Below are 24219 nucleotides of genomic sequence, written 5' to 3'. Positions count from 1 at the left end.
ATGCTCCAATATTTCATCTTTAAAGTAGATGAGGATATCATGAAAGAATACTAGCATATATTTGTTTAGACCTCAGGATTAACGAAGCATGGGGGACTCTTACGAGAATAAATAACCCAAGTAAGGAGCCATGAAAAGATCATCTAAAGCAGAGGTCACATTTTATTTAGTGTGGAAACATGTATATATTAGATTGTGTGATAGAGAGAAAAACAAGTGAAAGGGTCACGGTGGATTTCTAAAACAATAAGGAAACGATAAAATCATTAGGTTGAGTTTAACTAGAATTATATAAGGTAAAGCATTGTTCATGAATATCTCTTTTATTAAGGGACTGAGTTTCCTCCTTGCAAAGAAGCAAACCGAAAATAATAGTCAAATTTTGAAATTTGTAAGATTTTTGAACTAATTTCCCACATAATTCACCATTTTTTCTTCCCTTTACCATGGTTTTCTCATTTAGTGTGTATATATATGTGTGTTTGTGTGTGTGTGTGTGTGTGTGTGTGTGTGTGTATGTGTAAAATAAATATGTGTGTTTGTGTGTGTGTGTGTGTGTATGTGTATGTGTAAAATAAATAAATATATGTATGTATATGTATAGAATTTACTAGAATTATGCAAGGTGAAGCTTCAATTTAGCATTCTAAAAGAAGAGAATGCAAGTGACGTCAAGCTGTGTAAGGATGTAAAATAGAAAGATTCATTTAATATTTTAAAATGGAAATAACATTTAAGGTAAGTCTCCATCATGACACTGAAAACAATGAAAGTATGCCTAACCCAACTCAACACTAAGGCTTCGTTTAGAAAGCCAAAAAAGTTGAGGATCTTGCCAGCACAAATACCAAAGTTCTAGACTATGACTTGGTGTCAATTACGTTTGGGACCATAATACAAGTCTTTGGATGCATCGATTTTAGTTAGAGGAAACATATCAGATTTTGAGTTAGTCAATTTATGGACTAGTACTACACGTGTGCACTTAATGGCATATAATCCTTGAGAGGTGCACTTATGTCAAACCATCTATATCACGTGCATTCACATGGTATTAAAGAAACCGCTCTACCTATGTATTGTGGGGCAATAAAATGACCCCTTTTTTCCTATTCAACTTTTGGGTTTTTTGGCCTGTGGAAGGCCATAGGGTTCATTGTGCAAAGTTGTTGCAACATCGAAGCCGTTATATTCTTTGGCTGGATGAGCGCCACATGGCAAGGATCTTTATAAAATAACTTTATTGTCCCTTCAATTGTTTCCTTACACCTTCTTTAAGAGACAAGTGTCCCTAAGGGATTTAAAAATCTTATGAATAGAAAGCTAAAACTTTGGAATACAAAGCTATTCTCCAAGGCAACATTTGCTTTGCCTACATTCTTGAAAATGACTTTAGAGATCAAAACATTAAACAAAATATTGATAGGAGTTTGATTTTATGATGCAGTCTTCGAGAAAGTCTTTTTGTCTAAGCGGCAAGTTTCCTCCTTATACAAATACAAACTGGAAATACTAGTATAAATTTTCAAATTTGCAAAATATTCGAATTATTTTCTCGTATATTTTATCGGGTTTTTCTCTCTTTTCCATCCTTTGCAACCGACTAATCTCGATTTTCGATCGGCTTAAACCTAAGCTCAGACACACCTTTCTCAAACACTGAGATATTGATAAACGATTCTCTCATTTGAGGATTTCAAAAAATTAACTTCACTAAATTGTTTAATTATTTTCTATGCTTTTTTGAAAGCATTAAAATATTCTTTTGTTTTGATTTTTAATGTGTCTTTTTATTTTATTTCCTTTTTGTGTTTATTTTGTTTCAAAATACTGATGTGCAATGTGCATCATTTACCTTATTACTGAGCCCCTTCATAATATATAAGCCATTTGTGAGTAGCGGTTACCGACCATAAGAAAATAAAAAAAAGACCTAATTGAGACTTATCTTAAATATTATTTAAATTTTATAATATTAATTGGACCTTTTTATTTCACCTTTCATTTAGCATCCTCACATGGTTTCACTTCTCTTGCATTCTATTCTTTTTAGAATGCTAAAGTGAAGCTTCACCTTACATAATTCTAGTAAATTCTATACATACATATATACATATATACTCATATACATACATACATAAATATATACACACACATAATTATATATAAATATATGTACTTATGTGTATTAAACCTACCTATTTTTATGAAGGCATTAAAAAGAAGTCTTTAAATAACAAGGCATTAGGTAGGGCGTTTATAGCATAATCCGTCGTTGAAGACAATGGTGGGAGTCAAATCAACCAGTAAGCCATTTTGGAACTGCTAGTTTGTAATTGTGTGTGTATATGGACAATACAATTTTATATTAAAACAATACAACTGCAACATTGATTAAGATCTACTTTCGATAAACCTTTCCTCCCCCCTTACCTTCAACAGGCCATCGTGAGTCCTCACCTTGTTTAATTTCTAATTAAGTAGGGGGTATCAACTCGTTTTTATTCATAAAATAATGAGCATCTTGGACAAATCCTCTAGAGCCGGGGAGACAGGGGGAGTTAAGCTGGCCCGTTTCTATTGCACGCAGATCTGTCTCTCTCAGGTCGAGGCGAGGATGAGGGCATGACAGGCCTCTCTCTCTCTCTCTCTCTCTCTCTCTCTCTCTCTCTCTCTCTCTCTCTCGCGCGCACACATCAGGGGGGTGCACTGATCTCTCACGTGTAGCTTAGATACAATGTATACAATTATAATGGGGGAAGGGATTCTGACCCCTCCTCTCGGACACGTGTTAGCATGAGCTTCAATCGACAATGTCCCTTGCAACCTCCGAACACACAACGAGTGGGTGGAGGGAGAGAGAGAGAGAGAGAGAGAGAGAGAGAGAGACGAACGAAGCCCACTGGTTGTACTAGTTCTTTTGAAACTTGGAGGAAGTTTAAGGTCAATTTTTTCCCCCTTTTCAAATATATAAGAGAAAATGGGATGCATTACAGAAGATGAATAGAAAAATATCAAAAGAAAAAATGAGGCCAATCTCAATTATTGTAGTTTCATGCATGCGTAGTCGTGAAAAATGTCCTATAAAATGTGACTTTTCTCTCATTTTTATGGCCCATTTAGTATCCTTCATTGTCCATGATTAACAATTTTTCTTCTCCCATTAAAATGCTTCATCGGACATGTAGATATCTTGGTCACATTCTTTATCACTCCATTAAAGATATCAAACGGCCAAAGTTTTCTGAAACAATATTGAGAACCTCAAGCCTTGGGACTGAGGATGTAGAAATTGATGAAGCAGGAGAGCCTCCTCCATTTGTATTATTGGCTTTCTAAAAGAAGCCTTAGGGTAGAGGAGCCAGTTTAGAGACGCTGAAATTGTCCCATCAATTGTGAGCGCTCTGTTGCAGCATTTCGAGCATGGATGGGCTCAAATGAAAGTGGTGCATAGCACGAGTCTCCAACAAAAACTGCAACTTGAACAAAGCTCCACAGGCGAAGATCGGCGCTGATCACAGATTCTTGTGGCAAAAAATCGGGTACCAAAGGAGCGCCGAATGGAGGGGGTATTTAGAGGTGCCACTGCTAGCAAGGCTCGAACATGGGATCAAACGCCGAAGATCTTTCCTCAGCCAATCTAACCACGCCTGCAATCGACGTCTTACGCCTCAAAATGATGCATCATTGTCTTTATATTTGGGGGTCGACAGGTCCCTAAAAAGGGACCTGTCTTTTTACTAGCTCCTCTACCCTAGAGGAGAGCTGGTTTAGGCATACTTTCAATGTTTTCCGTGATGATTGAGATTTACCTTAAATGTTATTTTAGTTTTAAAATAGTAAATGATTTTTTTTTTCACCTTTCATTTCACATCCTAGATGTCTTGACTTTTCTTGCATTCTATTGTTTTAGAATGTTAAAGTGAAGCTTCACCTTGCATAATTCTAGTAAATTCTATAGATACATACATACACACTTACACGCGCGTGTGCACACACACACACACACACACACACTCTGTGTATTACCTAAGGATCATTAGCTTAATTGGACACCTTTTAGCTTCACCACACTAGGAATCCACCATGGGTATTAACCCTTCTAGGGGACAAGGTGGTTTTTTAAAACCGGGCGGTTTACTGCCTCTAATATTACTTGTCGTGAAGGCACCTTGTATAACTCTCTCATTCTGCCTTTAGGAAATCTTGCGCTAGCTATGGGGGGTCTCTCCATTCATGGCGCTTTGCTCATCACATCGACGTGACAACCCTCCTGCTTCCTCTATTTAAAGAGGTGATGGCGCATCTCTACCCCTCACTTGACTTTGGTTGTTGTTCTGCTTACATTAAGTACAAACTGAGTAGCTGTGTTACTTTGATATATGGAGCTTGCAACGCAGGCCTCTCAGGTTGGCTTCTCCGCCCTTGCTTATTTTTTTGCAGGACAGAATTTTATATTAAAAGAAGGGGGTTATTTCTCTGTGTAAATAACGTTGTAGCTTGGTTTTTATATGGTGATGCTTGAGGTAATTCTCTGTTTTGCATAAACAAATCCTGGTTATGATACTGGTTGTTTGATGTGGGTATATGAGGTTGATGATTTTTGGCATGACTTGCCTACCCTTCTACTGGGTGCTTCGAGTGGCTGTTATACTGTGGATTACTGTTCTAAGTTGGTTTTGACACATTGTACCAACTGTTGCGGTATATAATCTCTGTATAAACTATTTTTTTGTGGGTGGTTGCTCTACAACAAACATTAGATCCTTTGAGACTTTTGGCTACCGATTTTTACTTAGCATTACAGTGTTCAGTCGACAGTAATCGATCTTACTTGCATGGCTTACTGAGCAGCATAACACCTCGTAATTTGCTTGATACTATCGTTTTGTCATAAGATTTGTAGCAATATCAATAAGAAACCTTGATGGGCCTTATACATTGGACGGCCACTGGTACTTACATGGAAGGGTTTTTTGACCCTACTATGCACTAAAATTGATCGATTATAGGGATTTACATGGGTTATGATGGTTTCCTTTCCTAATGTAGAGCTTTCATACAATTGATAAAAACTGATGAAAATATATAAAGTAAGAAAAGGAGGGGAATTTTGACACTTGGATTAGAAGGGGTGATGGCCTTCTAATAAAAAAGACACTATTTTACTAAAAACTTTGGTTTTTTTTTTTAAAGAAGAGAAAAAAAACACTTTTTACAAGAATACTATGGACTAAGCTCGTGAGTTAGAAAAAATTCTGTAAGGTTGACATGGATAACAACTGGTATAGTCCATTGATACCTGTAAAACACATCCAATGCTAGCATATTTGTTGTCTTGTTTGGATGGGTGCAGGTAAGGACTCTATCTTATCTTGGAAAGTTTTTTTTGGCTAGCAAGCTGTCCAACATTGGATTACACATGTACCTACCGCTCGGGAAGTTCCTTTGATTAAACTGTATAATGGAATGGTGCTTCCTTCCTACAATCATTGTACAAAATTAATTCTAAGACTAAATTGTTTTGTACTTATCATCTCCTTTGTTCTAAAGCCAGTTGTCCTTTGAATGTAAAAGGTTCAATTATGTCTTATTATCTATAGTAGAACAGCTACACACACATCCTATACATAAGGTTTTTTTCTTAAAAACCCGGGATGCTGGCTTTGGAAACTGATTCTGAAACTTTAGCTCTAAATTGAACCCACAATCTGTAATTCCTTTTTGGTTGACTAGTGTTAGGTTGTCCTTCTTAGACTATTTTTCTGGTCCCCTGCTCACAGCTACTACAATCTTTGACTTTGCCGGTTTAAGGTTTGTAGGCCCAATCTACATTAACTAATCCTATCTATTGCCTTTCAGGACCACAAAACTTTAAGAATGATAGCCCGCATGAGTATAAAACATAGCCCTGAGAATCATGCAAAGATTCTCGAAAAGATTAAGTTGTACCTAAAAGTCCATAAACTGGAAAGAGCTATGGCAGCTAGAACCAGACCCTTCCTTGCTAGAAAGGCCAAGGATTGTATTACTTACTTTTGTAAGTAATTGTAACCTCACTTAATCTTTTTTGATGTATTGCAAACCCTTGCTCTCTCACAAGGATTGGAATTGACTTCTGAGCCCCTCTCTGTGGCCACGTCTCTTGTCCTCAAATGTATTAACAGCTTGGATGCATCTCAACTAATATCGGCTCTTACCTCAGACAAGAAAATGTCTATCTTGCACATGTTATCTTTTAATGATTGGGTTAAAGTTCTGGCTACCTTAGATAAGGACTCCAAGGAAGGTGTGAATTTGATCTCCCAGTACATAGTCCAACTTCCTATTCTCTCTCTGCAATACCAACAGGAGCTTGCCCTATTCTCTTCCTCTAGGGCTGATCTGTCTAACTTTTTAAGGAGGTTGTGCGGCCTCAATCCATCTTTTGTTAGTACCCCGGATACCCCTACTATCCCTCAAACTGGTGGAATCTTTTGTACGGATAGTGCTACTCTTGAAGCAGTAAAAGAATTTCACAATACTCTTTGTTCCCTCAATGACATTAACCTCTTAGAAATGGTGCCAAGAATGAAAAGCTCAGTTTTCTCTTCCATGATTTTTGTCTGAGTCTCTAAATGATGCTAATGTTTTTACAAAACAAAGTGATAGGAACCAAGAAGAATTAGACATGTCTAATTTTCTAAATAGATTCTAAGATGTATTTATTGATGACACCCTTATGGAGCTACCTCCAAAACGAGGGGATGATGACCATAAGATAGAGCTTCTACCTAGGAGCTCACCGCCTAATAAACCTCCTTATGAAGTTTCTCAATCTCAACAAAGAGGAGATTATGAGGCAAGCACATGAGCTAGTAGACAAGGGGATGGTGAGTCCGAGCTCCTCTCCCTTTTTTTCTCCAGTCCTTATAGTGCAAAAGAAAGATGGAACATACCGCATGTGTGTGGACTATCGAGCACTAAATTGTATCACTATCAAAAAAAATTCCCATATCGTGGGTAGAAGATCTGTTTGATAAGCTACAAGGTCCAACCTACTTCAATAGGATTGACCTTAAAAGTGTCTAACATCAAATAAGGATAGTAAATGAAGATATCGTAAAGACCACGGTCCGTACAATGTTTGGTCTTTATGAATATCTTGTCATGCCTTTTGGTTTGACAAATGTTCCAGCCACGTTCAACCACATAATGGAGAAAATATTTAGACCCTACCATAAGTTCACTGGAGTGTTCAACAACATTATCATCTACTCAAAATATTTGGAGGAGCATAAGCAACACCTCTAGGTAGTTTTTCAAGCTATGAGGGAGAATAAACTTTTTATTAACCAAAAGAAGAGTGAATCTTTCCTCCAAGAGATTCAATACTTAGGTCATATTATTCTCAAGATGGTATCCCATATAGATCCAACCAAGCTTGAGGCAATAAAAGGATGGCCAGACCAAAAGAATCTACATGAGCTACGAAGCTTTATTAATATGTGTGCATAATATAGACGCTTCATAGCTCAATTCTCCCAAATAGTAGGACCACCACATGACTTGACCAAGAAAAATGTTAAGTACGTATGGACTGCTAAAGAGAAAATTTCTTTTGAAAAGCTTTAAAAAAATCTTACCTCTCAACCCATGCTTAATCTCTCAAGACCATTTGAGGTCCCATGTGATGTTTGTGGAGATTTCCTTGGAGCAGTTCTACTTCAAGAAGGGGATGCCATAGCATATGAGAGTCGAAGACTCAATTCCGACGAGCGAATATTGGGCATCTACGATAAGGAGCTACTAGTTGTCCTACATGCCATCAACACATGGAAACACTATCTTTTGGGGACTCCATTCATCCTACACATGGATCACCAAAGTCTTAAGTACTTCATGACACAAACCAAGCTCTCCGACAAACAAATGAGGTGTGAAATTTTTCTTTTGCAATTTAATTTTCATGTTGCTCACATTGCTTGCAAGCACAATCAAGTAGCCAATGCACTATCATGATGGCTAAGAGCCAATGCGGTGTCGATAACAACTCACAATGATCTATCTTCTATGATAGATGAGTATGCTACTGACCCCAATTTTAAAGATGTAATTTTAGCCCTTGCCTTAGGGAAGATGGTTATCTTCTCTATGGAAATAGGCTATGTGTTACTCACTATCTTTGTGAGAAAGTGATGTAAGAATCCCATGCTCCTCCCTATGTGGGGCATCGAGGGATTCAACCTCCTCTTCATGGAGTAGAGACATATTTCTATTGGCCTACCATGAAGACGAACATGCAAGACTATGTGTCAAAATGTGTGGTATTCCAAAAGACAAAATATGATAGGGGGAAGCAACCTGGATTGATCCAGCCTTTGCCAATTCCTAATTCACCGTGGGAGAGCATATCCATGGATTTTATCTTTGGATTGCCCAAGTCCATCCATGGGAATACAAGAATATGGACAATAGTAGACAGGTTTAGTAAACAAGCACAATTTATACCTATCAAAAAGACTATTAAAGCACACCAAATGTAAACCCTCTTCATATCCCAAATTTTTAAACACCATGGCTTGCCAACATCAATAGTGTCAAATAGAGATCCTTGAATGACTAGTAATTTTTGGAAGGGTCTCTTTGAGAATCTTACTCATGGCTTAATTTCTCTTTGGCCTATCTCGCACAAACAGATGGCCAAAGTGAAATAGTAACCTTACGATTCTAGATATACTTAAGACCTATGTTACCAAAGTAGATCAATGTTCCCAATGGAGAAAGTACCTACCTTTTGTAGAGTATATGTACAATAACACTGTCCATACTACTACGGGGAAGGCACCTTTCAAAATCATTTAAGGAAGACCTAAAAGTCCTTTGCTACTTAAGGTACATGGGAAGATCTTCACTGGCGATGAGTATAGCCGAGACCTACAAGAATCTTTCCAAAAGACAAAGGAGGCGATGTCCATCTTGCAGCAAAGGCAAATAGATTCTGCTAACAAGCAAAGAAGGGCCTTAGTTTTCAAGGAAACTGATTGGGTCCTACTCAAATTTCCTAAGTCTCAATTGAGGTAGACTATGGGCAAAAATCCTATGGGCCACCAAAAGTATTATGCTAAACTAGGAAAAAGATACTATGGTCCTTTTTAAATCCTAAAATTAATCAATGAGATGGCCTTTCAACTCAAGTTACCCAACCATTGGCTCATTCACAATGCTTTTCATGTGAGCCTACTGAAGCCTTACAAAGGAGAACCACCATAAGAACAAATCATTGAGGACCTGCCCGAGATCGAAGATCAAGAAGAGGTACTTCATCCCAAATTGATTTTTAGACATGAAGACAAGGTACTAAAACATGGTAAGATTATCGGACGATATCTTATTAAATAAAAAAATTATCCTTTTGAAGATGCTAGATGGATGCAAGGAACACAATTTAATGATAGTATGAACCTTGTCAATTCTTACAATGCTACATTAGAGTAAGCAAATGTAAATGTTTCTTATAAATGATCAATGTTTTTGTCTTATGAGCATACTTCTCTTTTTATTGTGCACAAATTTAAGTAGTATGCATACTTAGAATCACGTTTGTGATGACGACGTCTCTCAAACACCAAGTAGAATTTGTCACTCTACTTTGGAAATATGATATGGACTCAAGATCAGACATGCTTGCAGCAGCTTAGTCTCCCAAAGCACCAAATGTATTAGTCATCCATTCTGGAATGATTTTGTAGGGTAAAAAGGAATCCTCTACCCGCTAAAAAACATAGACTAATGACTAAGGCTTTATCTCCTCTACCTCATAGTCGAGGATGACTATGATTTCAAGAGAGAGGTAATGTCATAAAATCTAATATCTAACTAAACCAAATTATTTTCTCATGTTAAATTGATCATTTAATGTGGGTGAATGAACGAGAACAAGAGTAAAAATATAGACATGTGCTTATGGATCTAAGGCTCAGCACGAGACCAAAGTCAAATGGGAGATGGTTTGTCAAAGAGCAATGCTAGCTAATGGAGCTTGAAATACCTTAGGGTTAGCTTCATTAAAGACCTCCAAATGTTAGTGTTAAAAGTACTTGGACCTAGGACCTTATGCAAGCTAGGGATGAGCTTGAGGTGAGAACCCGGTCCAAGCTTGAGGTGCTTGTCATGTTTTATAACTAAGTTACTTGAGGGGCTTCATGACTGAGGTGCTTAAGTGGTGAGGTGTTCCAAAGTCAACATGGATCCCTACACAAGGGGGGGTGATCACTACAAGTAGGGGCAAGAGAGAGAACACACTCACTCACTCAAAGAAAGCCAAGTCCAAAGAGGCAACAAGGACACATGTCAAGATCCTCCCCATGTTGCCCTTGTAGGGTGCCTAAAGCCTATTGGTTGATCTCTAAAGGGATCCGATGAGAATTTAGTTTATTTATTTAATTGTTTAAATATTTTTCAAGCCCTCTCTCTCACAGGGGAAAGGAGGACACTTGTCCAAAATGCTACCATGGTTGCTTGATATGCTTAATGTATGTGATTGTCTAGTCTAGAGGAGGTCCAATCAATTTCAAGCTTGATCTAGGAAGAAGGGTCAATTCAAGAAAGGAGGAGGGTAACTTGACCATATACCCGCTCTCTCTCTCTCTCTCTCTCTCTCTCTCTCTCTCTCACACACACACACACACACACACACACACACACACTAATGTCTCATGGTGTGTTGTGCAAGAACTCCATCTCCTTCTCGAAGCTTGAGAAGGTGAGAGCCTACACCAAAAACTCTTGGTTATGGAATGCAAATCCAACCAAGAGCCATGCTTCACTGCTATGCTAGCTACCTTCTTCATCTCAATTAATATGCTACTATGCTATGGTGAGCTCTATGAGTAATGGTATGAGAGGACACTACTTGTTTCTTGTAAGTTACTTCTTCTTCCTCTTCCCTACCCCCATTCCGTGCTAGCTCTCTCCACCTTTTAAGGTGTCTTGAGGTCTTGGGATTGAGGCTGAGGACAAGTTAATGATTTCATTTAGCTAATACGAGCATAATTGTGGTGCATGAAGCTCTCTATCTTCATTGCACCATCAAGGTCTCAAGGACCACAAAGCTTGTATTGTACCAAGTCTCTCTTTATGAGAGAAGCTATAATATAAAAGCCTTTTAGAGGGGGGACCGGCTCCACATAAATCGGGTCCTCAATTGTTGTCAAGTTCTCTATTCCTGTCTCCTACAAAGTATTGTTCATGCTAAATTAATTAGGTATAATGGTTATGTTGCTACTTGTAATCAAGTTCTCTCTCGATCTTCTCAAAGTATTCTCATAATAATGATTTCTATAGTTCTTTAAATTCTCAATGTTCATAGTCCAAGTCCATTACAAGGTTATTGGTTAGGGGTTGTTGGGCATAAAGATGTGTTTGTGAGGGGCTATTGCATAAAGATTTTATACTTGTGTCAATGCTTTGGTCATTATGTATGACAAAGGTGGTGCCCTCACCCAAGCAAGAAAAGTTCTTGATGGACATCATTATCACAATGGAATCACTTGGAACGTGTCGATTGCAGAATATGCTCAACATGGTTGTGGCAAGAAAGCCCTGGGCCATGTTAAACAGAAGTGTGCTTGGAAAAGGTGTTGAAGGAAGCTAATGAGGTTTGTGAGTGTGAAAGCAGAAAAGGTGAAACAGATAGCTACGTCCTAGAGCATGATGCCAAAGTGAAAAGGAAGAAAGTAGAGCAATAACGAGAATATGTCATCATTGACATACCTGAAGAATCGATAAAAGCTGTTTCAAGGAAGCTGACTACATAAAAAGTGCAAATGAAAGCAAATGAAGGAAAACAATTTCCAAGTTCAACGTCAAATGTTCAAAAAATGCAAGATCAAGAGAAGAATATGGATAAGAAAGAAGATCAACTGTCTCCTACGACAATCAAATTCAGTATATTCGGAGAAACAGGACTCAAAAATCAAATGTTCAACTTTAATAGATCCAAAAGCGACAAAGAATCTAATGACTTATGGAATGTGGATAATGATGGGAAAGCTGCCAATCACAGAGCTAGAGGAGATCGTGTACACAAGTTCAAAAATTCCAATTCCTAGCTTCGGAGTGGCAGAAGTCGTACTCAAATTGAGTACGGGGGAGTATAAAGATACATTCAAAATAATCGACTCCCATCATATCAAAGAGAGTCTGGTCCTGACAGAAAGCTGGAGGAACATCTTCTTTCAACCACAAGGAAAATCTTTAGCAACAACACCATCAAAAACCCCAAAATCACCTCAATTCAATACAAAAAAGGAGCAACCAAGCATTGCAGAAAAAGGTAAAGCAAAGGTAAACACTGAAGTATATCCACCTCGCAAGGCGAATTTACCTTCAATGAGCTTCCATCAAATTTCCCTCGAAGCCTCTACATCAGGAGCCACATCATCAACAATGCAATGGAAACCAAAGCAAAAAGTTTATCAACCCAAGTTTCCATCACAAAAAAGCATAAAGAAGAAGCCAAAAAAAATCAACCAAGTTTTGGTATCCAGAGAACACATCAAAGTCAAAGACCCAATTTGGATACATGAAGCACAAGTTCAACTTCAACAACAAAAGGTGACAAGGTGGGTAGCATCAAATGAGTCAATCGTTGCTCAAGGATACTTCCAAGGAAACGCCAAAAAGCCTAAAGTAATAGCCTGGACCTACCCATCTCAACCAACGTGTTCTACACAAAACAAGATGCACTATAAACTCAAGACAAACAACTCAACCAGGAGAAAGAACTACCACAAAAGGCAAAAGCAAACATCAAAGCAACAAACAATGCGACAAGTTTGGGTGCCGAAGTCAGACATCAGCGACGCTACTCAACCCAAACAGGTGAAGCAGTAGAAGATTCCAATTAAGCTAGTCGAAGCACAAGGATTTTATGAAGGTAACACTCAAATATGGTTACCAAAAAGTGTAGTTCAATCTGGAACAACCAAGAAAAATCATACAGAACAAGCTTCTACCCCAAGGCAAGCAATGATCACCAACAGCCAACAGAAGCCAAATGAAACCAAGGTTGCTACAATCTCGAGATGGATACCTCTTCATCAACTCCAAAATCAAGGCTTCTACAACGGAAATCATCAAATGTAGCTACCAAAGACTAGTGTCCATCAAGTTATCAAGAAAAATAAGAAAATGCCAAAGATGGTCACACAAGGACCAAACACAATGTGGGTTCCAAAATTTCCAATAGAAACTCAATCACAGAAAACCCACACATATCGACAACCGCTTCTCATGCAAGATAACGAAAGGCTACATCAAGCCCTATCAGAGCTGAAGGACTTGTTCCACAAAGCAGTGTGAACATACGACAAGCAAGTCAAGAGGAGCCAAATTATGCCAACATACTTGACAAAATGGTGGCATCCAAAGACCAACACAATGGAAGAGGCCTAAATTTCCAGAACTTATGGAAGTGGGTTTCTGGCCTTGAACACGTAAGTCCAATGTGCCATTAAAAATACATGGCATAAAAGCCAGAGTCGGGCAGCTAAGCCACTAAATGAGCGAGGCGTTAGTCCCAAAACTTCATGTAATATTCTCTGTGGTCTAAGCATCTTAGTTATTCTAGGTACTACTCAAGCTAGAAGAGTTGAGTATAATCACGTTGTGTCGCTCATGCTGGTATAAGTGAGCATAAGAGTCGAAGTCATTGTAGTATAGTGGTAAGTGAAGGAGGAAGCCCAAAAGACACTCACGCACTCAGCACAGTGAGGAATGAGTGGAGAAGCTTTTACATCGAAAACCCTTCTTGGAAATGTGGAAGCTATTGAGACGTCCTTTGATGTCACATGTGCTACATTTGTTCCTTGAAGCATCCATTAACTCCATCTCTTACACTACATGCTTTTGTTTGACAAATTTTCATATGCATATAGAGTGTCCCATAATTGGCACTTACATTAGACACTCTTCCTTTGTTTCTCCCAAGCACTCACCTTGCATGACATGTACTTCAAGTCCAAATGCTCAACTACAATAAGAGCATATACCAAAGGCACTTTTTTGCCACCAGGTTTTTTCCCTTTGGTCATCCAGGTTTTAAGACCCTAATCTAGACCTCATCATCGACTTCTTGTATATATTCCTTCTACATCAACAATAAGGAAATGGCTACCCAAATCAATCGACAACGACTTGGAGAAAAAACTGTAGGTCTCCATATGCTTATCAAGAGCATCTTTTATCTTCAAGGGCGACAACAAAGCTCCATAAAAAAATGGCAAGTCAAAGAATGGCCTACAACAACAAGCAATGAAAAAATTAGAAAGCAAGCTATCCACAACAATCAAAAGTAGCTCACACAGTGCTTCAACATTGGCTACCTATCGAGGAAAACTCAAATTGCAGTGGACCTTAAAAGAGAATCCATCATAAAGTCCATGCAACAAAGAGGATCAATTCTACAAGCTCAGACACATCAACTTCCATCTCTACGACGACTCAAATTGGCAATGAAGCGGAGAATGCGCAACAAGAAGAAAAGTGGCCGCAATAATCAAGCTCAAATCACGAATCAACAACACAACAGATATGAATGACTCAAGGAAGGGGGGAGCATCATCAAGACAAAGCACTTCCCAAGCTGAAGACCAACCTTCAAGACAAAGTTGGCTGAAGACCAAGCTTCAAGACAAAGCTAAAGACAACCCTATGACAAAGTCAAGGGACGACACAAATTAGGAAGGGGGGAATGTTTGAGGACAGATCAAACGGGCACCCAATTGGTCGGACACGTAGCCGAACACCACATTTGTACTCTATTAATTGTCTGAGCTAGTGTAGTGATACTCTGTGTAAATCCTGATTCCAGAGTAATGGATCAATTCCCTGAGTTTTAATGCTGTCATGACATTTGTAAAAGTCCATGTGAGTCAGCCACTGGCCACTTAGAAATCCCTAGGTATAAAGGTCAATGACCTTAATGTGAAAGGAGGCTTATCTTGAGAAGAAGTGGGAGCTCAAAAAACGTACGCTCAAGCTACGAGCTGCTCCAATTTGTAATCGACGCAACTAATGAATGGGTAATCAATTTTCGATTCTGAACATTTTATTGTGTTCCTCTCTCTTTGCTCTTTAATTTAAGTGTAAGCATTGTCAGTTTTGCTATGGTTTGCGACTATGAGTCTGTGAGCTATAATTACAGATTTGAGTGCTTAAATCGCTGTTTTTAGTTGTTTTGACCATAGGAGAGTGTTCTTAGACCAGAGGATGAGTTCTGGATAGTTTTATTACAATTTTCAGGACCTTTTTCATGATGGATCGTGATTTTGGTACCTTGTTGGATTGCAACTAGACTTGTTAAGATATTGTCCCTAGGTGTCCTAGACCTCCTCCTAAAGTTTCATTGCATTTCGAGTCCATTCGAGTGTCGAAATGGCGTGATGACCTAGAGCTGTGAGAAAGGACATAGGTAGATTTCCCTGATCATTGAGTGTTGCTTTGCTTGTAGATTTGTTGTGTTTGCTTGTTTAGATTCACTTCGTGAGATTGACGATCTCATAGAGTCTCTGTGCCCCATCCGAGTCACTTTCCCTGAGTACGGACATTATGTTAGTACCAGAAAGCTATGCTGCAGAAGTCCGTTGCGGAGACTCGCTAACATGTGCTTTCTAAAGCACAATGCATTTGGCATACATATCAACCAAGATAGTGCCAAGCACGACATATTTTTGCAACAGCCTCTCGTGCTGCTCTTGTTGCACACATCCTGCAATTGGCCTTGCTCCTCTTGTGCATATCTTGCAATCATTGCATTCCAGTTCTTTGCATCCGCTAAAAACATCCTAGAGCTTCCAAAACCTGCTCTTGTTGTGCACATATTCCAATCGATGCATTCCAAGAGGCAACATTCAAAATAGGAAGCTCCTCACATAGTTTTTGTGCTTTCTCAAGTGCACCACATTTGGCATGTCGACCAAAGAACCATCAAGAATAAAATATTTCTTGTAATGTACTCAACATTTTTCAATAAAAATATTTCATTTACTTTGCAAATATTTGAGGTTTGCATTTTATTAAGTCAAAGAGCATTCTAATGGAACAATCGGATAAAAAATCGGACTTTAGAACTACTAATTATGACCCTTATTCACTTGAAAACAATAAGGTTGATGGGAAACTTAAGCCTCAAGATTGTATCTAGAGATAAGAGTTGACTCTTGGAAAAGAAGGAGCAATTTTGGGAAAGGAAGAGTATTTTTAGGAAAGGAAGAGGAGGGAGTTAAGTTTAGAGTTCCTGCCTTGTAGCCCAAGCTTCTTCTAGAATTGGAGAATCGAAATCGTGCATCGAAATCCGTGTCCGTAAATTTTTTAAAAAATATATATATATTTTGAGAGAGCCCCGAACGTACTCGAACTTATCCCTCTATTGTTAGCTGGCTTTGAGAGCCTATATAAAGACCCCTCTCCCCTCACCTTGAACAGACAGACATACACTCGCAGAAGCGGAAGCTCTCTTGCTTTGACGTTGGAGTTACCTTCTCTCCCTCAACCTCTCTCCTTCGAGCTCTTATCTTCAAGCCGTCTCCATCTCCAAGTCTATCTCTACCATCATCGTGTTGCCCTTGGAATTCTGGAGTTCTCTTCTCTCTTTTCCTCTTCTCTACATCGATACGATGGCCCCGAAGCGAGTGACTCAAAGCTCGAAGGATGCTCATGTCACTCCACCTCCAAGGAAGGTGCAAAAGAAGGCATCACTACTCCAAAAGTTGCTCAAGCGGAGGTATTGGTTGCGGAAGAAGTCAAAGCCGTCCAACCTCAAACACGGGAGGTAATCGAACATGTCACTAATTCGGTAAGACAAATTTATAATTCTGCATTGCTATTCATGATGCCTTGGGAATCTAAGCATAGGGAACCCCTTAAATTGTCCAAGAAATGTGATTCTATCACAAGAAACAAGCATATGTTTTCATAGATTAGAAAGAACTGTTTGATAAATTGTCACTGTTTGTTGAATTGTTATTGCTTAACAAATTGTTATTGTTTGACTGGATTCTGATTGATATGAAGAATTGGTTGATCATGTTTGAAGAATCATTTAAAGAGAAGAATTATTGAAATAATATCTTTTGTTCCTCGCGGATAGCGAGATGTTTTCGCAGTTAGCGAAGATTAAACTGAGGTTATTGGCTCTCGTTTTGTTCCTCGCGGTTAGCGGGATGCCTCGTGGGTAGCGGGATGCCTGGAGGTTAGAAAGATTAGTGGGATCCTGGCGGTTAGCAAGATGCCTCGCAGGTAGCGGGATACCTCGCGGTTAGCGAGATAGGAAGGTTGCATAATTTGCAGTTAGCGAATAAATCCTTTGTAAAGGCTCTGTTGGTTAGACAGAGAAAGTCCGCGGGTAGCGGTAACTCATGAGAAATTGAAAAAGTTATTTGTGTTAAATAATAGGGTTATCTTTATTAAGTCTTGTTTGAATTGTTTTGGTATTGTTTGAGGGGCTGTATAAAAGAACCTGTGTTTGGAATTAATTAAGGAACATTGTTTGTATATGTTAAACAGTGTGGTAAAAAGTGTGAGTGTGGGGTGAAAAGTGGGGGCTGGCTCAAGTTGCCAGTCAAGGATGGGTGGTCTCGATTAGTCGAGAAACTCTCCACTCCCTCTTATTAAGAGAAGTGAAATTAGAGACTTACTGTGCCAAGAGTCGAGATGGCCCAAATCTATGTGACACAAGATTACTATTTAGTTTATACTAAGTCTCATACAATATTTATGGTTTATGGATGGCAGCCGTGCCTCTTAAACGTGGGGAAAAAGGCCGCGTTTATGGATTCTAAATATGTCAATGGGATTTCATCTTTATGTTAGGAAACAACTTCATTAGAATCCTAGATTTATCGACCTGGCTTGTGGCGTATGACCCTTATAACCACGTAAACGATGGATAGAGGACTTCCTCTCTTCTGTTGCTCGTATCTCTACTTTGTGGAAACAGAGTAGGGCGTCGTCAATGGAAAAGGAGAATAAACGAAGGCCATCTATCAATTCGCCCCGATCTTCTTGGGGTTGGGGACCTCACATTTCTCTAACCCTCGACTAAGCAAGCTAGTTGTGACTTCTCTTTCGATGTGAAGGTCTTGCATAAGACAAAAATAGCACAGTCCTCATTAAGAACCCTCTATGCTAACATACATTTGATAGAGATATTGAGCAAAGCATTGACAAGCACAACATGATTCTCCAGCAGGTCATGAGCAGCAAGCTCATCAATTGTGTGATCCATGTAAAGGTCTTGGATAAGGCCACAAGCCTTTAAGGTGCATAGATGATTGCAATGGATAAAGGTCTTCCGTTCATATTGTTAAAAATAGCCTCGAGCTACCAATGCACGAAGACCACACCCCAGAGAGGTTGCATATCTGCAAGAACTTTATGTGCTTTTGTAAAGGCACCAAATTTGGCATATATAATGACCTTGGCTCTGCATTTTGGTAAAATATCCGCATTGCTATCACAAACCACGTTAGGCACAACTTGTAACCAACACACTGCAAGAGACGACATCCAAGAAAGGATGTATGTCAAGAACCTTGTGTGCTTTCACAAAGGCACCACAGGCAGTATACATATCAATCAAAGGTGAATCCATTTAGAGAAAATCCATGTCCTCACATAAACATATGGTTAAAATAGCACATAGCATCCTTGCCATAGTCATGTTTAGCAAATCATGCAATCAAGATGTTGCAAGTGACGACAATCTGGGCAAGGTGAAAGCATAGGTGATTGCATTTGGAGAAAGGCAGCTCCATCATGTTTGGTTAAAAGATCCCACAATTTCCTTACCAAAGCCATGTTTGGCATATCTTGCAATCAAGATGCAAGCATAGATGATTGCATTTGTAGCAAAGATTTTCTTTCGCATGATGCCCACAACTTCCTTGCCAAAGCCATATTAATTTTGCAATCAATGAACTCCAAGAGACAACATTTTGAATAGAAAGATCTATTGGAATTAGGGTCGTAGGAAAACACACACAAATTGGAGAAGACAAAGGAAGCTCAAGGCACACAACACAGAGTGTATACTTAATGTGCAATGGAAAGATAGGATAACCCTAGAGTGATGGGTGTATATACAATGCACAAGGGAAAAAGCCTCCTAGTGAGGGAAAAAATCCCCCGGCGGTCTGAAGCGTGTTTGCACACATCACTACCACATGTATATGGTACCAAATCCCCTCTGTGATCTGGTGCGGTGAACGAGAGCGAGCACATAGATTATAGGGACGTGCCATTCCCTGAGGACATGATCAGTCCACAAAGGGGAGTAAGCCCAAAGTTTTGCAAAACTCTTCAAACTTCTCATGAGACAATGCCTTTGTGAAAGATCTGCATGGTTGTCTTGTGTTGGCACATAAGCCAAGTTGATCTCTCCTGCTAAGAGCCTCTCCTTGACATAGTGGTAATGCACCTCAATATGCTTTTTGCAAGCATTAAAAACTGGGTTCCTTGCAACTACAAATGCGCTCTGACTGTCAGTATAGATAATGTTGGTAGTGTCTTGTCCAACACCCAAATCAGCCAACATAAGGTGTCTGAGCCATACACACTCAACCGTAACTGTGAAGACTGCCATGTACTCGGCCTCACAAGTGGAATTTTCAATAGTAGGTTGCTTCTTGCTCAACCATGATATGCATGAATTGCTCAGCATGAAGGAAAAAGCACTCGTGGACACTCTCATGTCAAAAGAAAGAACCCAATATGAGTCCGAAAAGCATGTAAATCTGGCGGTAATGATCCCCCTTTGGGATAAACAAGCCAAGATGTAAAGGTACACTCAAGTAGCAAAAAATCCTCTTGACAACCTGCCAATGCTTAGACCCTGTGCTATGCATAAATCTACTGACCTATGAGACTGCAAAATGAATATTGAGCCTCGTGTTGCATACATAAATAAGGCAACAACAACAATTTGGTAAAGAGTGACATCGACGGGATCACCAGCATCATGAAGAATCAATTTTAAACATGTTTCCATGGGAGCTCGAGGGATTCACTCTATATATAAAACGGGATGCCACCTACGAGCGCACAACTTTGATAAAACCCCTATATACGACTCATATTAGGAAATATGCCCCCCCTTTCTACACTTATACGACAATCAATGAAAAAAACTATCATACCCCTATCTTACATATAAAATTTAGGTCTCACATGATCTAACTGAGTAAAACTAATCAGAAAGTGTGTAGCATAGTGACTAACAACATACTAAGGAACCGACTCGGGTGTATCCTCAATGTGTCTTAGTTTGAATTTCAAACTGTGTACCCAATCAACCTGCACTTTGGATACTTGTCCAATTTTGATCCATCCAAATAAAGTGTAAATCAATCGTTGACCTGCTCCAAATCAGCCCTTATCTATGATCGGCTTGATGAAAAATTTGATGTGTGGCCTGATAGAAAACTTCCCCAAAATTCATCCAAGTTCTAATGCATACCGATGACCAATCATTACAAGTAATCAAACCGAGTATGTTTTTCCACAGTTTCTCGTACCCAACTAGTAAGGTTTGAAGCATGAAAATGAACACCTAACAATGTAACAATTTGTCCACACGACATATAAATTTCTTTTGCCTTTCATCCCACGAGTGTGCAATCTTGGTTTTTTCTATCAAGATCAATGCATGAATTGCATCAACCCACCAAAAGAGATCACCTTCAACCTTTTCCTATCTATAATATGTGATTGAATGTTGTACACAATTTGCTAGCCAAAAATTATCTCAAATTGCAAATCGATCCACGTGCACATAAGAGACCGAAGAAGTACCGAATGACGGCTTGCTGAAAAAAGACACAAACAAGTAGCATGCTCTGTACTTGAGGAACCATGAGCATTTTTTTCACTTGTATTATTTACAGTCTTAGTGATGGACAATCTACTGTTTTGGGTGATAACTTTTGCAAGACATTCAAACTTCAGGCCCACTTCATGCTTTAAGCCAAATTAATAAACAAGACAGCAAAAAATAAATCTTTGTTACTAAGGGTGCAAATTAGCTAGAACAAACACGAGTAACATCCTCTTATTTTGTCGCATGTACAATCCAAGAGAAAATCAACTACCACAAAGACTACATGTTGAAATCTTGAAAGCTATGAAAACTTTAGAAATGAAGCCGAATCTTGAGTGAGGAGCAAGCCCTCACCTCTTATGTTGATAACATTTTGCGAGAAGCTATCAACGTTTTGACAGTCAAGAACAAGTACCTTTATAACCAAACAAACATGATTTTATTATCTTGTATACAACAAATTCTTCTCAAATTGCATAAAATTCATCTTAAATAACAATGCAAACACAACAACAACAACCGCAGCAACCTTTGACTTATATAGGGTCGTGCTGTTTCCGTGGAAGGTAAGAGCCAAGCAACATTGAGGCCTATGATGCACACAATGTCAAGGAAAGGAATCCTATTAGTTTTGAAAGAAGATTTAAAGTGAGCACAACACATAGCAAACAATCAACACAACATAATGTGACATCAAGGGAGGCCTCTCCCACTTTCAAGATCACAAGACAACAACTACAGAAGGATGAGCAAGAGCTAGTGAGCCTAGAGATGATGTGGAGAAGGGGGATGTTTGATACTAGGATACTTGAAGGGAAGCTTCCCATTATGGTTGATGAGAGCCAAGGACAACTGGAGAGTGTTGCTATTGCTTTCTCAAGGATTCTGGAAACAGACGATGCCCTTAGTTCTCTGGGTGCCGATGGGGTTCAATTCCTTATTGCATGTATCATTGAGAGCTACGTTGCTCTTGCGGATTGGGAGGCATTGGAATTGTGGCTACATGAACTAGAAACTTTGCAATTTCAGCATGCAAGTAAGGCTTATGTACGGGCTTTGACAACAGCTGGACATGCATGAATTCTATACATGCATTCCCTTGCTTTGACACTGGAGATGTGCAAGGAGCTTGGGTCATAGTATCATCTCATAGCTACGAGAAGGTGATTGATGCAATAATAAAGTCTGTAGCTTTGATATGTCCCAACATGGGGAAGGCATCGTTCCCTTATGAAGAAGAAGAAGAAGAGGAGAATTTCAACACAGTAGGAAGCTATCCCAGGAGACCTCAAAAGATCTATGCGACGAGGGTTAAACTCAATACCATCATCATCAATAGACATCACTTTCATGATTTCCTTCATATTAAAAACGTTTCATGTGAACAAGCTCTTAACATAATTAAAGACATTATTTTGGAAATAAACTTTGAGAGAATTAAAAAAACTACTGCATGTTGGCTTTTACATCAGCGAGGACATGAGTGTGTTTGTTTGCTTTAGATGCTTAGTCACACCCGCTCTTTGTAGTGTCTCTAGTGCCATTGTAGCCCAAGCCTGCCTCACACACCTTGCACATGCCTTGTTGGAGTGCTGCTTCCTCATACTATCCTCAACTTCCTCCTACCCAACCATAGAAGTTACCAACGAGAATATAGAAAACTCAAATGGTTGATATATGTCTAGCACACTTGTAACCTTGTTCGTAGGAGATGCATGACCAAACGAATCCATTAATTAGAAACCAAGCATGCATCACCAATGTCGCATAAATTCTTATACATGGCCAAGTTAGGTGTTGTTACACTTTTGTTGGAATTTGGTGATGTTAGCATGTAGCCTAGAGCACATTTTGTGGGCGAGAAATTTTTATATTTGTTTGCAAGTCTGTTTTGGTGATGGTCAAAATGGCTGGTCACTTGGTCGTGTACTTCTTCAAAGGGCATGAAAATCAATATATAACTAGAAACAGAAAGCACGAGGAGCTGATTTAGTACCTGAGTCTAGGGGAAAAAACATAGCTACCACAAGCTCAAGATTGTCTCCAGAATGCTTTATTTACATCAGAATCTATGCTTTCAAAAATCTTCCGAATCAAATGATATAAAGTTTTCTCGGGGACAAGCAATCAGATTTTAATACAGAACATCTTGCAACTTAAGTCACCTTTTTGTAAGAAAGATTTAGAAATCTGAAAAATACAACCTAAAAAGTTCACGAGTATTAAGGAAGAGGCCCTTACCTGTTGCATCTGTACAGAAGGAACAACCCACCGGTGCCACAGAAGACCGTGGACCACACCCAAAACCCAACTAGTGGTGTTATCCTATAGAGCCTTGATGCTGCAATAGTAGTGACAAAAGATGCCAAAAAAAATTTGTTTATAGAAAGTTAACAAAAGTCCAATAGTACAGGAAAAAGCTTCAAAATACTTACTTATGATGACACAATTGATATAAGCCATAAGCAATCCAACAATTAAGACCCACAAGATCGGAACAAGACCCAACTTTGTTAACCTTTCTAAGCCACTCTTGTTATCGCTTTGGTTCTGCAAAACCCTCCTTGCATTGGACTGTATAGGCAAAAGCAGTGGGAGAATAATAGAATAAGCAAGTACAACGATGAGCCTTCAGAATACAAGACATGGTTACTTACCAAAAACAAAGCCACATGCCTGTGGCCTTTATCAGAAGGAAGCTGAGCTGCTGTACACGTAGTGTAGTCAGTAGCCACATCAAATCATCCAATGTCCCTGCTTGGACCAGCACAGTGCATGCTTCCAAGTTCCCTCTGATAGCTGCCCAATGCAAAGGGGTACGGTGCAGCCTATTCTTCAGAGGCACAAAACAACAGCAGGGAAATTAAGCTAAACAATCAACCTTCATGGCTATAGAAAGGCACCAGAAAGAAGTACTTACCTTCTTTATCTTGTATATTCCGGAAGGCATCCATGAAAAAAAGCAATCTCTCACAATCTACAAAACCCTTGTATGTAGCCCTAAAATTCCCATAATACAGTTTCATTTTTTTTTGGTTGTTAGTTGTAAAACAAAGAGTATATGTGGTATTTGTTCTACCAGTGAAGCGGACTTCGCCCGTCATTATCACAAGCATCAATATCTGCACCTCATTTGGTGGCAATATGGTATAGCAATGTTGTCTCTCCATATTGAGATGTGACGTGTGCCACCTACAAACCATATTTAGCCGTGCCGTGTGCCACCTACTTGGAGTTCACATTGGCACCTATAAAACTAGGCCCATTTGAATTTTAGTCGTCGCTGACAGAAGAGAGAGTGGCCGAGCCATGCCTCATCGCAGTCTATGATGTATCTGCCGCTCACCATGCAACCACGTAGG

The 24219-nt window shown here is 39.2% G+C and overlaps 1 protein-coding gene across 1 annotated transcript; it reads right to left on the bottom strand.

Annotated features, from left to right (window-relative positions):
* Nucleotides 1–23379: 23379 nt before the first annotated feature.
* On the bottom strand, nt 23380–23807 carry LOC147446460 (uncharacterized). The gene is made up of 3 exons (XM_086524710.1): nt 23778–23807; nt 23515–23690; nt 23380–23431 (listed from the first exon to the last, which is right to left on the bottom strand). Exons 1-3 carry the CDS (start codon nt 23805–23807, stop codon nt 23380–23382), a joined length of 258 nt encoding a protein of 85 aa, XP_086380836.1.
* Between the last annotated feature and the right edge of the window lie 412 nt (nt 23808–24219).

This window comes from Adiantum capillus-veneris, chromosome 12 (genome assembly GCF_014529385.1).
Source record: "Adiantum capillus-veneris isolate H3 chromosome 12, ASM1452938v2, whole genome shotgun sequence".
Lineage (NCBI taxonomy): Eukaryota > Viridiplantae > Streptophyta > Polypodiopsida > Polypodiales > Pteridaceae > Adiantum > Adiantum capillus-veneris.
The sequence above is the reverse complement of the archived record's forward strand: the minus strand, read 5'-3'. Positions and strand labels throughout refer to the sequence as shown.

Bases quoted from the DNA above. Each gene is read 5' to 3' on its own strand.
- LOC147446460 (XM_086524710.1), bottom strand. From the start codon at position 23,807: ATGCCTTCCGGAATATACAAGATAAAGAAG. The intron at 23,691-23,777 runs GTAAGTACTTCT...GTGCCTCTGAAG, and splicing joins GAATATACAAGATAAAGAAG to AATAGGCTGCACCGTACCCC. The intron at 23,432-23,514 runs GTAAGTAACCAT...TTGCCTATACAG, and splicing joins GGCATGTGGCTTTGTTTTTG to TCCAATGCAAGGAGGGTTTT.